At 40.4% G+C, this 17,197-nt stretch overlaps 1 protein-coding gene across 1 annotated transcript in view; it reads right to left on the reverse strand.

Moving 5' to 3' along the window:
* RBM28 (RNA binding motif protein 28) overlaps positions 1-17,197 on the reverse strand; it is a 32,599-nt gene that overhangs the window by 7,085 nt on the left and 8,317 nt on the right. Inside the window, exons 9-16 of the mRNA XM_067746914.1 lie at positions 14,199-14,268; positions 11,793-11,902; positions 9,086-9,159; positions 8,161-8,296; positions 7,114-7,178; positions 5,119-5,277; positions 3,097-3,246; positions 2,715-2,789 (exon numbers count right to left, since the gene is read on the reverse strand). Of these exons, the coding sequence (XP_067603015.1) occupies positions 2,715-2,789; positions 3,097-3,246; positions 5,119-5,277; positions 7,114-7,178; positions 8,161-8,296; positions 9,086-9,159; positions 11,793-11,902; positions 14,199-14,268 (839 nt within the window). The remainder of the gene's footprint in view (positions 1-2,714; positions 2,790-3,096; positions 3,247-5,118; positions 5,278-7,113; positions 7,179-8,160; positions 8,297-9,085; positions 9,160-11,792; positions 11,903-14,198; positions 14,269-17,197) is intronic.

Below are 17,197 nucleotides of genomic sequence, written 5' to 3' on the forward strand. Positions count from 1 at the left end.
ATATCATATCAAACAGCAGAAAATCAAAGAGAAAACCTTGAAAGAAGCCAGAGGTAGGGAAAATACATTACCTACAGAGGAACAAAGTTAAGATTACACTGGATTAAAAAAAAAAAAGATTACATTGGATTTCCCTTCAGAAACCATATAAGCAAGAAGAGAATAGAAGGAAATATTTAAAGTTTGGGGGAAAAAAATCACCAACTTAGAATGCTTTACCCGTGTAATTATCCTTCAAAAGTGAAGGAAAAACAGAAACTTTCTCAGACAAACAAAAATTAAAGAAATCTGGGAATTCCCTGGCAGTCCACGGTTAGGACTCAGTGCTCTCACTGCCGGGGGCCCGGGTTCGAGCCCTCACTGGGGAACTAGGATCCCACAATACGCACAGTGAGGCCAAAAAAAAAAAACTTTAAAGAAATTTATCACTGGTAGACATGCCTTGCAAGAAATACTACATGAATGTATTAAGGGAAAAGAAATGACACGTCAGAAATTTGAATCCATATAGAGAAAGGAAAAACATTAGAGAAAAGATAACTGAAATGAAAATAAGGAAAAGATGCCATGAGAAGGAAGACAAAGTATGTTACAGATTGATTTTGCACTGAAGTGGGGGAAGAAAAAGAAGATTCATGTGAAATTAATGTAGTAATAACAATGTTATTTTGTCCTTTTCACCTCAGAAATCTAGACAGGCACACTGACACAACAAAGATCTATTATATGCCTCTTATGTGCCAGTCTCTAAGTGGTAAGGGTACAGATGGACAGAATGAAGTGTCTACCTTTTAGCACTCACAGTCCAGTGGAGAAAAGAGACATTCACAAAGTAAAAAACTAAAAAAAAGTTTAAGGAACTTCATGAAGTACAAGTAATAAAGTCTTATCTCTTGAGAGAGGTGGGGAAATGCTACTTGTGGAATATGAGTATGGAAACTGAGTAGAAGTATCCTTGAGTCAGGGGAGAGGAACACTTTCACACAGAGAGATCAGTATGTACATTAAGTGTAGGCAACAAATAAGGCCACCTGAATTTTTTTTAAGCCAGTAGCTACAGAATCACCTCTGACTTAGGCAGTAAATAATTCTATAACTACAATAATAAAGCTGCCTTGAATAATAACCAGAACTCAGGTTTTTCCAACCCAGGGCCATTGAATTAACCACTGATACTGCTCCTCTAAAAGTCATGCTCAGGGCTTCCCTGGCGGAGCAGTGGTTAAGAATCCACCTGCCAATGCAGGGGACACGGGTTCGAGCCCTGGTCTGGGAAGATCCCACATGCTGCGGAAGAACTAAGCCCGTGCGCCACAATTACTGAGCCTGCACTCTAGAGCCCGCGAGCCACAACCACTGAGACCACATGCCACAACTACTGAAGCCCGCGCACCTAGAGCCTGTGCTCCACAACATAAGAAGCCACCACGATGAGAAGATCGCGCACTGCAAGAAAGAGTAGCCCCTGCCCGGCGCAACTAGAGAAAGCCCGTGTGCAGCAACGAAGACCCAACGCAGCAAAAATAAATAAATAAAAGTCATGCTCGTGATATACACCATAAAGACATCAAAGCTTGCAAATGTTTGGTATATACGCAAGTTAAGGTATAATATCAATGAGATCTGTAAGAGTTATGGTGTCAAGAATAACCTGGCCTTCTATGTCCTGCGGCAGGATGGGTAAGAGAGTGAGCAACGACTGTGTGCTGACTGTGTAGTATGCGAGACAACTTACACGCACTACCTCATTTAATCCTCATCAACCATGTAACATAGATGATGTTAATCCTATTTTTACAAACTAGAAACTGAAGCTGAGAGAGGTAATAACTTGCCAAGGAACTCAGAAAGGGGCAGAGCCTGAGTTTGAACATGAATATTCTTGTTCCCAAAGTCCCCGTTCTTTCCTCTATGCCACACTAGATTAAAAACAGTACTAAAACTGTCAGGCACCACACTTCTGGAGCCATCTAAGAAGAAAACAGAATTATGGAAGAAAGAGCTGAAATCTACAGGTAATGTAAAACTTAACCTTGGCTATTAATTTTGACACGTACCATCACCAAACACTGCAGTACAAGCACTGCTGATTGGTAATAACATCAGTCTGATTCTCCTCTCTCCTTCCTCCCCGTTCTGTGGAGCTATCACAAGCCAGGCCAGCAGAGGAGAGATGACCTGCAGAGTTCTAGGAAACTAAGAGTAAAGGGTAACAAAGAACCTAATGAGGAAGAGACCTACTTTAAGGGAGCAGAACCACAAACTGCACAAAACAGTTTAAATATGGCCCTAAAAAAAATAGTTTTAACTGAACTGTATACTTAAAAATAGTAAAGTTTATGTGTATACTACTACAATTTAAAAAACAAAGACAGGGGCTTCCCTGGTGGCGCAGTTGGTTGAGAATCTGCCTGCCAATGAAGGGGACACAGGTTCGAGCCCTGGTCTGGGAAGACCCACATGCCGCAGAGCATCTAGGCCTGTGAGCCACAACTACTGAGCCTGCGTGTCTGGAGCCTGTGCTCCGCAACAAGAGAGGCCGCAACAGTGAGAGGCCCGCGCACCGCGATGAAGAGTGGCCCCCACTCGCCACAACTAGAGAAAGCCCCAGCACAGAAACGAAGACCCAACACAGCCAAAAATAAATAAATAAAAATTAAAAACAAACAAACAAAAAAAAAAACAAAGACAGAAAAAACATTTCAGTTCTGTACCAGGCTGCGCTGGATCCTCAGTTCCTTTATTTTAAGTTTCCTTCGATCTTCCAAAGAGAACTCCACTATTGGTCTCTGTGGCAGAAGGGGACAGAAAGTCATTCATTAGATTTCTTAATCTCTGCATGCAATGAGCTATCACCCCACCACTACCCTGTTTCTTACAAGTCAGAGGATGCTACTCACTTCACTCTACTTAAATGCAAGGGGCCAGTTCTGCAAGCAGTCTATCCAGTTTAGTGTTCCTTCTAATCATCTTATCACCTGAATCACTGATCACTCCTCCAACGCCTTGCCACTCTTACCCACCATACAAACGTCAGAGGGTTTTCCGCAAATGGCCCTCAGAGGAACATGTTCCCCCCCAAAGGATGAGGCTCACCTTCTGAGGCCCAAAGATTTCTGGATTGTTGTTGATGTGGCGTAGGGCTGCCAGGGCATGCTCATGCTCCTGGAACTCTGCAAAGGCATAGCCCAAGGACTGACCGTTAATTTTCCCATGAGCTCCTTTAAGGCCTCGCATTACCCGACACTACGAGTAGAACAAGAAAAAGAATCAGTAATTAGAGGATAAAGATCCTTAACAGCTTCAACAAGAAACCAGGTTATTGGAACAGTTTTCATATATATCACCATCAAAAGAGTTTTACTGGAATAGCACTTACGAATGTCTGTTTTATTAGAATACACCTACAGAGAGCACAAAATGAGTTAAACAGATATTCTCTTGCTTTCTAAGAGCTTACAGACATCAACACAGACCTACAAATAAGCATGTAAATAAAATAAACTTCCCAAGGAAAAACTATAATAGCTAACTGTTGACATGACAATACACACAAGCTGAGAGGTACGTGGTACTTGAGGTTGTATAAGTTAGCACTGAGGCTAAAAAGCCATCTGTGGATCTCCTCACTGAAGAAACCACTCAGAAAGGAAATTACTGAAGAAGGGAAGGATAAGGGCCTGATGGCTTTAGATAAGAAAGACAATTCAGGTATGGGGAAGATCCTGCCCAACATATAGCCTCAGAAATACAGGAAGGAGCTTCAGCTGTCTTGGCTCAGAGCTCAGATCCTCTCTGGCACGATTTTTCCCTAAATCCTTAAGCTGTAATAGGCATCCTGGGGCACCGAGGAACAGTAGGATATTTGGGGAAAACTGACAGTTTACGTGCTTTTACTGCTGGAAGCTGTAGTTATCATGTAACAGAGAAGTCTAGGCATTGGGTACACATGGATGCTGCATTTGGTGTGTGTCCGGTATCTACTCTGTGCCTAGAACTGTGCCATGTACTGTAGGATAATCAAGAAAAGCATAAAATGAGGCTCCTATCCTCAAGAGGCTTACTATCTTACTGAGACACGATGTTTACACATACGGAAGAATTAAAAATTCAATATAATGCAAATATTGTAAAACACACATACATTTCTCTAAATGATGGCAGGTGTTAAATGTGCAGACTCTTACTAAGCATTGTGGATGTTAATGAGAAATTACACAACTCACCCTTATGCCAGTAACAGTTGAACAGTTACCAAGTTTTACCAAGAGTGGTGTCGGCTACGTGCTGACATGTTCACATCCTCTCCTGGAATTCCCTGAATACCAATACCTTACATTTTGAAGAGGATTTCCAGGAGTAGGAAAATAGTTTATGGTGATGAATCAGAGCAAAGCAGATTCATAATATTGGCTAGGTTACTTATTCAATAAACACTAATCAAGAGATGGCTATGTGCCAGGTATTATGCCAAGAACTGGGAACAATGAGATAACGCCCGCTCTCTAAGGGCTCAGCCTGGTGGGGAGGAATGACTGGCAGACCATCACAGGACATGTAGTAGTCAGTACTATGACACAGGTACACAGGGGTGTTGTGGGAGCAGAGGAGAGGCCTCTATGCACACAGAGCCTAACCAAGTCTTGGTGTGAATCCAGAGTCTGTCTAACACAACTGCTGAAGACCCGGGTGGCTCTCTATGCTCACCACAGGGCACTGAGGACTCTTACTACAGGGTAAGAGCCTACATGGTAGTGAAATGCCCTTCTAAAGAGCAAAGCACACAGATTATTTTCTCAGCAAGAAAATTAACCTTACAGTACCTGGTATAATGCTGAGAACACAGCAGGTATTCAATAAATGCTTGCTAAATTAATTCATGAGGGCAGAGACTTCCTCACATTCTGCTGCAATTTGGTCAGATGTGAAAGGTAGTTCTTAGAAGAGGTAAAAAAAAAAAATTTCAACCCCATAAAACCACAAAAATCACCAAACTCAGCCTTGTCTGCTGTGTCCAAAAGAAAATCTGTCAATCTGCCAGCACCACAGCCTGAACGAAATACTCGATCTGACCCAGGATGAGTACCTGAGTTCTGAGTGGGCAGGGCCAACTCTCACCTCCTTGATGCGCACCCCCTTCTCCCCTCTAGTGGCATTCAGCAGCAGCTTTCTGAGCTGTTTGTCATCCACGGCCTTTGGGAGATTGTGCAGGCACAGCCTGGTCCGGGAGACAAAGATATTCTGGTCCTTGAGTTTCTGATGCTTCAGCAGCTCAAACTGAAAGAACAATAAATTGTTAACAATACAATCCACCCTTTAAAAATACAGGCTCATAATTCTCCAACAGGAAAGAATCATGATGCCTATCCAATAACCACACATCTAGAAAAAAGGAGGGAAACCACCCACCCTGCAGCCTTATGATACTCAGCACAGGAAAAGAAAGGGTCAGGGAAGCAAGATGATGGTGGAGAGGTGATAAGATCATGGGCTCTGGAGTCAGACTGAATTAGAAATCCATCTCTAACTGGAGAAGCTACATAAAATTGTTTAAGCCTCAATAATTTCACCTACAGAGTAGAACTGTAGATCAAAATATAAGACCAATCTTTCAGTACTGATGTGAGGCTGCAATGAGGTAATACACATAAAATCCCAAGCTCAAACCCGGCCCAGAGCAAATAAAAAATAATACTGTAGTTAACATCTATGCCAAGCCCTTATCTACCCATCAACTCAAACTAATTACTTAGTCCTTCCAAAAGGAAATGGAATTTATTTAAGAATTCTTGATAGAATATTGTCTCGTCTCAACTCTGCCACCTTGAGGCAAAGAAACGTCTCAACTCTCCCACCTTGAGGCAAAGAAACGTCTCAACTCTGCCACCTTGAGGCAAAGAAACGTCAATGGCCATAGAAACAAACTGCGTCTAGAGCCTCAACTATGCTACACAAAGCACTGGTCCCAGGGCAACCTGTCTCTAAAGTGAAAGGATGACATTCTTCCCCTGATTTGTTTGTTAAAATTAGCTCAGTAGAAGAAAGTTTGAAATTAAATTTTTTCTTTTATCAAGTCTCATTCCTGCTGCTTCTTGTTTGGTAAAGGTACTAACAAATCACAAAATAAACAAATACCCTGGAAATGAATATTAAAAGGGCTATTTGAAGGGGTTATCATGCTTAAATTGAACAGTCTAATTTTTCTCCTAGGAAAAACTGTGCCTGCTGTGACTTACAATGTGTATAATCTAGTGAGCTTTTTGCTAGAAAAATTCACTCTAAGGGAGAATTAAATGTGTCACTATCACATTGTGATCAGAAAAGGGCATACAATGCCCCCCAAATAACCATGATTTCCAGATGTTCACTACCAAAAAAAGTTGAGAACACTAGTCTAGAAACTGTACAGAGAAAAGACATGCTGCCTCTTGCTGTCACTAATTCTCATCTCTGTCCGTCATCTTCTGCACTTTCAGGTTCCATAGTTAATTCTGTTAATGATCATGCATCTTTATCATTCTAGGCTGGCTTAGCTTTTTGAAAGTAAGCTATACGGGCAAAAGTAAAAATTACCGAACAAATATTACTGAGCAGCAAAGGAACTCAATAGCATCAGTTATCAGTGGAAATCCCATAACATAGAGTCTTCCTACTGGAGACACCACCCTCCCCCCATCAAAACAGACATCTTAACTCTCCCTTCCAAGACCCATATCTACACCTCCTTCCCTACTAACTCTAGCCACCCTGACCTTCCTTTCTTATGTTATTCTGCATTTATACTGACACCTAATTATATACAGCCCGAGCCTCTAGGGATCTACTCCATGATCCAGAAGCAAACTATGTGGCAAACGTTTACTGCTGAGCATTAGGAAAATAAAGAATAAGACCCAGTTCCTATAATGGCATATAATGCTGACATGATATTATGTATAATGCTGGCTTAGTTGCTGTTTCACCTGTGTGCTTGTTTTCTAACAACAGTGTAAGCAGCACCTGTGACCGATACTTGCTTGGCTCTTTGATGAGCATCTCTAGCATTCAATTATTATTATTTATGGATTTTATTAAGTCATGCAGAACATGAAGACTGGTGCCTAATCTACTCACTCGTTCTCTTTTGGCCATATCAGCAGCACTCACACCCTCTGCAGCCTTCGTCCCAGCACGAATCACTGCAGAAAGAGGGAAAAAGGCCAAGACATCAGCAAGGGAATTTTCACTGAGCAATAAGAGGAATGTGATTTGAATGATGCAAGCTCTCTGTACAGGGCCCAGAGGACTATGCTGGCCAGGACATAGTGGCATCTGGGTAGGTCCAGAAATAGGCTACAGGGCTAAGTTCTTGTCTATGAGCTGCTCTCAAGGACTAAAACTCTGAACATTTTGTGATTTTGTTCCTCTCCTTCCTTTCCCTCAAAGAGTTTCATGTACATGCCCAAAGTCAGATGGAAAGGCCTAGAGGAAATTCTGGAAATAAGTACATTTTAGGCATCTAGAATGCAAAAATGCTCTACCTATAACCTGTCCTTGGAACTTCAATGCGCATGTATTTGGGAGCCATTACTAAGCAGTGAGATAAGCCAACCTAGAAAACAACTACATCGTAACACAGGGCCTAGTCTCAAAGGCTAATGGTCTCCCATTTGCTAGTCCAGGCTGTGCAGCTGTGCAGCAGGTGGGAATATTGTGTGACCTAGAGGAAAGGATTCTCTTTTGTCTTAATTAAAGCTAATTCCTGATTATCTTTCTCACATTAAGGGAAAGGTACTCAGTGCATATTGAAAACCCATGAGTAATCCAAAAGAGTAATTTTCGTCATAATTTTCAACTTCTTCAGAAAACCTATCAGGAATGATGACAAAAGGCAAAGGTAATTTGAGTTTTTCCTCCCTCTTTGCCCTGCTAATCCTCTGACGAAAAGGTCTAAAGGCAAGCAGGCAGAAAGGAGAACGGGACTCCTTAATCCATGAACTGGGTGAAGCCTTCCTAACAGAAAGCCACATCTACTAAAGTGGATTAACAATATATCACTATTAAAGAGGACATAGGGTTTTTAATTTGAAACATGCCCCAAACATACTATTGCCAGGTCACTGTCACAGCAAGGGGCCAGCTACTCAGAAGCCTGGTTCCCATCTCCCTGCCACCACTCACAGCCTTCTCGGGCCAGATAGAGGTTCCGGGTCCCAGTCGGCTTCTTCACCTTCTTTGTCCGGAGCTTTGCAGCCTCATCACGGGTCACTGCCAAGTCAACCTTAAGCTGCCGGCCATCCAGTTTAAGCCCACCACTCTGTAACAGATTGCAACCTCTCTTAAAATTCATGACGAGTAGAAACTAAGCACCTGACAAGGAACACCAAGGAAAGGGAAACAGCAAACTCCAATTATACTGTGGAACCCAACCCCCAGGATGTTTTAGCCCAGCTGGTTGCAAGTAGATCACTGAGCCTAACAGTATCTAGCACAGCTGTGCAAAGGCCACATGTTCGTTTGTTTTAAGGGAGCTGATTAGTCCCAAAGTAGGCCCAAATTGAGGAAAATGATCTGTAAACTGGCAAATTTTTAGTATTCTAAAGAAAGCTAATGAAATGGTAGTATTAACTCTACTCAGGAGAATTTAAGAGACAATGGCAATACAGAGTAACTTATCTCAAAACAATTTATACTTGGTTATAGAAATCACAGAAAAATTCTCAATCACCCACACTTTCTCTCTCAAACATTTACTCCACTTCACAGATGGCCTTAATCCCTTCTTGTCCCAGTGTTTCATGTCATCAGCCTAGGATAGAGACTGACATACAGAGAGTGAACCGTAAATAGATTATTATACCTGTTTCCTCACCTGTAAAGTAAGAATGATTGTACTTACCTTATACACACCTACAGGGCTGATGTGACGATTAAGTGATGCATGTAAAGCTCAGTGCCTAACACACACTACATGCTCAACAAGTGTTCGCTTTATTATTATTATACCACTGACAATAATAATAATAAGGCTTTGTGCCAACAACAGACGTTGCCCCTGGGAGCCACTACTGCCTAAGTTACAGAGTAAAGGAAATGTCTTCCTTACCTCGGTCTCTGGAGAAGCAGCTTCAAGGCATTTCTGAGCCGCTTCTTGAGTCATGAACTGGGCAAATGCACAACCTGCACAGAGAGAAAAAACTAAGTAGATCCCAAACACCCATGGCCCACCAGGAACCCAAAGACAACAATACAAATGGTGGCAGCCTGACACAAAGTGGAGGGGTAGCAGCATCCTTTCGTTTAGTACTATGAGACTTAACTAAGAAGCACTGTGTCAGGCACTGGAGGTTCAAAGACAGGTAAGATAGCACACTTGCTCACAATGAACCTTTATTATTACTTCCTTCATCTTTTCTAAGGCTTCTTAGAAACTTTAGTCTCACCATTCCACTCCTTAATAAGAAATATCCACAAGAAATCTAGAGAAATTCCAGCCTAACATTTAATTCAGTATCACTCTCTGTGTGCCTATCAGAGGACTAAAAAAATGAGGCAGCAACCACTTAACCCTGAAATTAAATTACAGATCTCACTGTCATCACAGTCACTGGGAGGCATTATATAAGGACAGATCTAGCTCTTAGAGTAAAAGTCCCTGGCCTCTACCCCATGAATACAGTTGTGAACCAGAAAGCCGTGAGCTCAACTCTTTTTTGTTTTGTTTTGTTTTCATGGATTCAACTCGACTCATGCTGTAGAATTTCCACACCTTTCACTGGTTAGAGGCAGGGCCAATCAACCCATCCTAATTTTCTGCTCTTGATAAAAAGCAGCTTATGTAAGAAAAAAATGTTCACCTTACAGTAAACACACACAAAAAAGAATTAAGTTCCATAATATTTTGTTAGTATTCCTTTAAACTTTAATTATTCCCTCATATATGAAAATAATGCCATATTTCCTGGAGCTAGTGGAGCACTGATCTTTTGCCCCTCTAAGAATGAATGGCAGCAGACTAACTGAAAGGACACCTGTGGCAGGCCAACCCAAGGGTCGCCATCTAGTGAGGTCTTCCCTGCTTCCTCCAGGCAGAGCCAAGTGCCCCCCACCAACCCCCGCCGGTCCTCCACTCTCATCTCTATTACAGCACTGGTCAGGTGGCATCTTCCCCAAAAGACCTGAAGGTCTCTGGAAGAGGGGCCATGTTTCTTGGCTATTTCTACATTTGTAGCACCTACCATAATGTTCAGCATTAGTAGATACTCAATAGGAAGAAACAAGTAATAAAGAAAGAAATATGGGGGGGGAAATGTTTCTAACAGGCAGATTAGCCTGTTTGTCCAATATGAAGAAAATAGGATGAGTTCTTCTCTCTGAATGGGTAAGAATTTTACCATTGGAATTTCCAGGGTAACTACTGGGTTAAATCCTACCACCTTCCTAAAAGTCTTCAGACAATACTTAGCCCTTCCAGGCAGTGAAACAGCATGCTGACAGGAATGAGGTATAGGAGGAGGTTGTGTGAGGAGGCAGAAAAAGTGCCAGAAAATTTTAATATGAGCTCAGGAAAGACAATGCATTATGAAAAAAAAATAATGGAAACTATGCCTATTAAGACCATTAACTCTCAGCTAACATTAACAGACCAAGAAAGAGACTGAGCAAGTCAACTACAGACTCCGTTCTGAAAATGTCAACCCAATACACTACTGCACCCAGAAAGAGACAAAAGAGATCATCAAAGTCAAGCAATATCCTACAGTACTTGTAACATTTTATGCAATCCTAGTTGCCCATTTTCAGAAAAATATACTAGAAATGGAGAAGGTCCAAGAAGCACAATTGAATATCAGAGCTGAACGCACGTTAACTGATTAGTTGAACCCACTCGTGTTACAGATAAGAAACTGAAGCCCACAGTGGTTAAATGATTGCCAAAAATCACCCAGCCAGTCTATGGTTTAGCTGGGATTAGATCCCTCATCTCCAGGAAGCAGTTCAGTTTTCTTTCCATTATACTACCTCATTTACATCTTTCATAGCTGAGTAAAAACCAAAAATGATCAAGTTTCATCAAACTGGAAAATAAGAAGGTTCAGAATGGAGGCAATTAATCCATAGGTAGGCTCCAGAGAGCCCCAAAACACTCAGAAATGGCATTTTTCTGAGGACAGGGTTCAGAGATTTTGCTAGATCTCAAAGGAATCAAGAACCAGAATGAATTAAGAATTCACTGCTTTAGTAGAACGACTGCAGTTGATAAAATCAAAGATTATGAACGGGTTGAAAAGGTGCTTACCTAACAACAGTATATTAGAATGAGGAGCGGTCAACCTTTAAGCTCAAAAGAAATAGCTTTAGGGGGGGAAAAAAAAAAAACTAAGGCAGCACTCCTGCTACATAGTTTTCCTTCTGACTGTTGCCACTGCAACAAAGTTTCTGTCAGCTTCCATCTCTAACAAAAGCAACTGAAAAATATCCCAGCAATTTCAAGCAATGTGGAATGATTAATACCCATGAGATGCTATCACATCTGAAATTCAAAGAACAACAAATGAAATTCATTACCCTAAAGTAAATAAGCAAGAGCTTAAAAAGCTGAGACAAAATTATGGCCGGCAGCACCATTACAGATGCTGAGCTTGACAACATGGAAGACAACCTCAGAATGTCCTTGGTGCTTCTATGGATCACAGAAACCTGGATAATGGTGGACCCCTCAGGGTGGCACACGCTATGCTCTCATGTAACCTAGTCAGTGCCCATGGCAGTGGTCTCAACCCTTTTGGGCCTGACCAGCTGACAGCAAATACCTTTAGAATGCTCTGTGTCTGGATGCAAGACAATGCGGACGTATTTAAGATCTCCAAACTGCTGGAGGAGCTCTCCAAGGTCTTCTTCCTCTGAGTCGAAGGACAGGTTTCTATGGAGGACAATCAGGTCACAAGAAAGGTCAATTACAAAAGTGAGATCCTACGTTCCAGTACAAGGTGAGTAAGTTAGACATCAACTGGAGTGGTTCTCTTACTCATAACCACCCTTCCCAGGGACAGCACCAGGGGGTGGCTCCCACTAGCCAGGCCTCCAGTGTATGACTCTGCCTATAGGCTGTAACCGACTGACCTTCCTGTTAATCAAATTCTCCTTCCCAGGAATATAAAACGTGAACAGACATATACAAAGACCAGAAGTTTTGGATACAGATTCACTTCAAAACAGCAGTGTCCCACTTGAGGGAAGCTTATGGGGAGCTGAAAATGTTCTGTATCTTGATCAGAGTGATGGTTACACGGATATACATATATCCATGTATAAAGGTATATGTATATAGATGGTTATATACATGAAAAATGTCACTGATTGTACACTTACATTAAACACACTTTACAGAATACATGTTATACCTTAACGAGGGATAGAAAAAAGGATGGGCGTCTTCAGAAAAAAGACCACATAGCCTTCTGCAGCCAGGGTCCCAGAACCACCCAGATTTTCATCCCCTTCTTGAGGTCTGCTCTTTGACAACTTTTATTCCATGAGCCACCCTAATGTTCATCCAACATAGCAGCCTTTTCACTTAAACTGGCCAAACTTAGTTTCCCTTACTACAACCAAAAGACTCACAGACAGCTAATGAAAAGTCAAATGTCTCTCAATGTCTCCTCTGTACTCCTATGAAATCCAGGTTTCAGTTAAAATTTTACAGAAGTCAGAAAATCCTTCAAAATAATAACTCAAAACCAAACATGGTAAAGTTTACTAGCTAAGCGCAAAAAAAAAAAACCTACTATTTCTCTCGATGGGATTAGAAAATGTTGGAAGGAGATTTTGTTCTACTAAATTTCAACACAGTGTAAAGATTCCTCTTTTCCCAGCTATGCACAGCCTTTCAGGGGTAAGAAAAACAGTCCCAAATAAATATCTACAATTTTACTTCTCTTATGCTAGTTAACAACCCCATAAACAGCTCTACCTTATGGAATAACCAAGATAAAAGAGATGTTCTGGAATAAGACATATCCTAGCTACATTATTTCTTCTAATTTGCCTCATCGTGGACATAGTTTTCTCTCTTCCATCCTTTACTTTCCTAAGTTCTTTTTTAATTAAAAGATGTATAAGGAATGGTATCCTTGGTATTGAGGTCACAGGCTTCTAAGTGTGACATTCCTTCTTTCCTGTTACACAGAATCCTCTACAAATACAAAATTATATGGAAATTACAAATAACACATTAAAAAAACATGGAAAGACATGCTATAAAGAAAGAAAATGGGACATATATACACTAATACGTATAAAATGGATAACTAATAAGAACCTGCTATATAAAAAAAATAAATTAAAAAATTAAAAAAAAAGAAAGAAAGAAAGAAAATGGGCTACAGCACAGCATGTATAGGCTAAAATCATCTTTGTAAATATTTATGATGTTATGAACATGTGTGTGGGTGTTCCCCAAGCAGTGATAAGGTTAACTTTTTGCTTATTCATTTCCTATATTTCCCACAATAAACATAAATTACTTGTATAATGAAAACAATCTTAAAAGACTATACAAGAGAATAAAATAGACATCTTTAAAATAAGACCCAAATGGCCCTAGCACAATGGTACTTAAGAAAGGATGAGAAGGCATGCTTGAGGTATGCCGAAGATATCCCAACCTCCTGAAAACACCAACCTACTGCAGTCAGTAGGACTAAAACAGCAATGGCAACATGATACAACACCTATCTCCCTCCCTCAGTTTTCCAGGAAACAGATGGGATGCCTCACTATACTCTGGACATGACTGTAGAAGATTAAGTTAAGCATGAAGAGAGAATTCGTTTGGGATAACTGGTATCACCCCTCCCCAGCACTCACCCTAAAACAAAGGCCAGAAGCAAGATGGTTCTAATAGTTGAAAAACTGATTTGTTCCAAATGATCCCACCAATTACAAAGAATGAAATCTAAATGAGGACAAGCTATAAAGACCCCTGCTATTTATCTTCTGTGTATAGTTCTGATTCTCCTACACATTTCTCATTGTGTGCTATGTTCCTAGGCAGATGTGCTAATGGTCTTCGATACATCTAACTTTTTGGCCTAGCTAACAGAATTAGTGCAAAAAGAAGACGAACGAAGAAAGGAAAGAAGGGAGGGAGGAAGAAGGGAAGAAAAGAAACCTATGAAGGCAACACAAACAGCAGTTCTCAAGATAGAAAGTCATACCTGATAAAGACAGTTTTCCCTTCATTCACATCAGAGGGTAATTTCCTCTTCTTCTTCTTCTTTTTCGAGACTTGTGTATCCAAAGTAAAAAGAAAAACAACAAACTGAAAAAGACTAGTACAAGCCTTACAACAAAGGCTTTTAAATATATAAAGATCTTACATAAATTAAGAACTCCAATTAAAAATGAACAAAGGATATGCAACTAAAATATATGAAGATGCTCAAATGCACTCATAATTAAAGAAAAACACAGCACAAGAAATGAGATACTATTTATCACCAACAGATTGGCAAACAACAAAAAAGACAGATGAAATCCATTGTGGTAAGGGTGTGGGGAAAAAGAGAGATTCCCATATACTGTTGTGACAGTGTAAACTTTCTGGAAATACAAAATGTAAACATTTGAGGAGAAAAAATATATATCTACATTCGCATACACAAATATACATTATATTCTATGTAAGTGCATATACATTCATGTTTTTGCTTATAAAAGCATTAACTACCCTTAGATACACAAGAAACACCGGTTGTCTCTGGGGAGGGGCCCTAAGTGGCTGCGGATTTGGGTTTAAGGGAGACTCATTGATTTTAAGAATAGACATAGACTCATTGATTTTAAGAATAGACATTTTAAGAATAGACATAGACATAGAATAGACAATGCCCTGGTGGCGCAGTGGTTGCGAGTCCACCTGCCGATGCAGGGGACACGGTTTCGTGCCCCGGTCCGGGAAGATCCCACATGCCGCGGAGTGGCTGGGCCTGTGAGCCATGGCCGCTGAGCCTGTGCGTCCGGAGCCTGTGCTCCGCAACGAGAGGCCACAACAGCGAGAGGCCCGCGTACCGCAAAAAAAAAAAAAAGAATAGACATATATGCTTATATATACACGGAAAATTTCTGGAAGGATACAAAAGAAATAACAGAGATTACTTTGGGGGACTATTGGGAGGACTGGTGAGGAACTTTTGAAGATCTTACATAAATTAAGATCTTACATAAATTTCTATATTATACCCTTCTGCACTATTTATATTTTTTGTACTGTATTCTTAATTAATTTTCTCTCATTATTATCCATCAGTCTTATAATTTTTTCAAGTGAAAGAATGGTAAGAGATAGCTGAATCTGGTTGTAGAATGCAAGGTCTCTCAGTTCCTTCAGAATAAAAGCTTCTTTGCTTCTAAGGTGTCTACTATTCTCTCCTCACAGAAAAGGCTTATTTCCTCAGATTTCTCATATGGTCAAATCAACATGCCAGACTTACAGAAAAGGGAGAAGGGAGACCTGATAAGTGAATAAAAACCTCCACCCAGACAAACTAAAGGACCACTTACTGACTGCTCCTCATTCTGTAATGACCTGCCTCCCTCAATAAACTAGTTGAGTTTAAACCCAACCTTCTTGATAAAAGTAGCAATATGGTTTGGTTACAGTTTTACAAAATGCCCCAGGAGGTCCTTTATCCCCATTTCAGTTCAAAATTGTTGTTTATACTCCACCACTGCCACAGAACAGTAACAATGATAATACTAGTAGTACAAGGCATTAGTCACACAAATAATTTAATCTTCACAACAACCCTATGTGGTTATTATCTCCATTTTATAGATGAAGAAACCGAGGTATAAAGAGGTTAAGTAACTTGCCCCAAAGTCATACCTTAAGAAAGGAGCAGAGACAGGATTTGAAACCCTCTGCCAAACAAGCTATTATTGTGATCTCTAGGAAATGTGGCATTTTATTTTCTTTTAACTCCTGTTCACCCAGTGTCTAGCACTGCAGGCACTCTGAATATTTGTTGTCTGAATAAACGAAGGTGTAGTAATAGTAAAAAAAAAAAAAGAAGTACACTTTTCTCTCATGACAGGTTTAAATATCACTGTCACACGAAGCATCTATTCCAACCTTTCCAAAGAGCAAACACATGGGCATTTACATACAACATGGGAAGGGTGTGCACAGAAGTGTTCATTCATCAGGTCCAAATTGGTTCATCTACATTTTTAAAAAACTCTGATGAAAGTGCAGAAGTGTTTTTGTTGGTCTTTGCTTGTTTTCTTGCCAATCCTTTGTGACTGAAAGTAGTGGAACCAGATCAAAAGCTCCTAGAGAACAAGGATTTCTTTTTTCTGTTCAGCCCAAAGTTTAACATTAGTAGGTGTTCAATAAATGTTTCTTTTTAAGTGAATGATGAGGAAAGGAGACTTGATTTGCTCAACTGAATGGAGTAGTGGAACGCTCAGACTGCCTCCGCCTCCCTCCCAGTGACCACTAAAGGCAGAAGATTTTATCAGCAGCCAAGTTACATCTAACTTAATGAGACTCACACATTTTTTAGAAGATTGTTGGTGGAGGGGGTGGGGGGAGGGGGGCACATACAAATAAGATTAGTAGCAACAAAGGCAACTAATACTGTTGGGAAGGTACTCTCTGCAATGTCAGGAGATGGGGACCTCTAACATCCAATCACAGATGAAGTAATATGGAAACTAGAGGCAAGGACTTCACCAGAACCAGACAATTAAAAATGAAAAAGCCAGGACTTGAACCCACATGATTTGACTCCTAAGCCCATGATAAAAGGCAGAAAAGACTGCTTAAAAGAGCTGAGCAAAAAAAAAAAAAAAAGAACTGAGCTTTTCCAGATAAGAAATTCTGAGTTCAGTAGTTTGTTACTATCATAATGGATTATTTTATTGTTATTGTCAGTCTTCATCCTGGAAGGTGCCAGTGATTCAAGTACCTCTGATTCTGAGTAGAATATACTAAGCTGATGTTCTAGGGTTTGCTAACACTGCAGACACGCTTAAAATAATACCTCTAATCAATGAGGGGAAAAAAACACCATCTTTGGGCTTTCAAACCTACTCCGTATTATCTGTTGTTTACAGACAACAGCATGGATGGAAAAATACAAGTGTTTCCTTCCTGAGTTTGTTACATTTAATAAAATGTAATTTTAGTACAGAAGTAAATAAATTTAATTAA

The sequence above is a fragment of the Pseudorca crassidens genome, chromosome 8 (assembly GCF_039906515.1).
Source record: "Pseudorca crassidens isolate mPseCra1 chromosome 8, mPseCra1.hap1, whole genome shotgun sequence".
NCBI classification, from domain to species: domain Eukaryota; kingdom Metazoa; phylum Chordata; class Mammalia; order Artiodactyla; family Delphinidae; genus Pseudorca; species Pseudorca crassidens.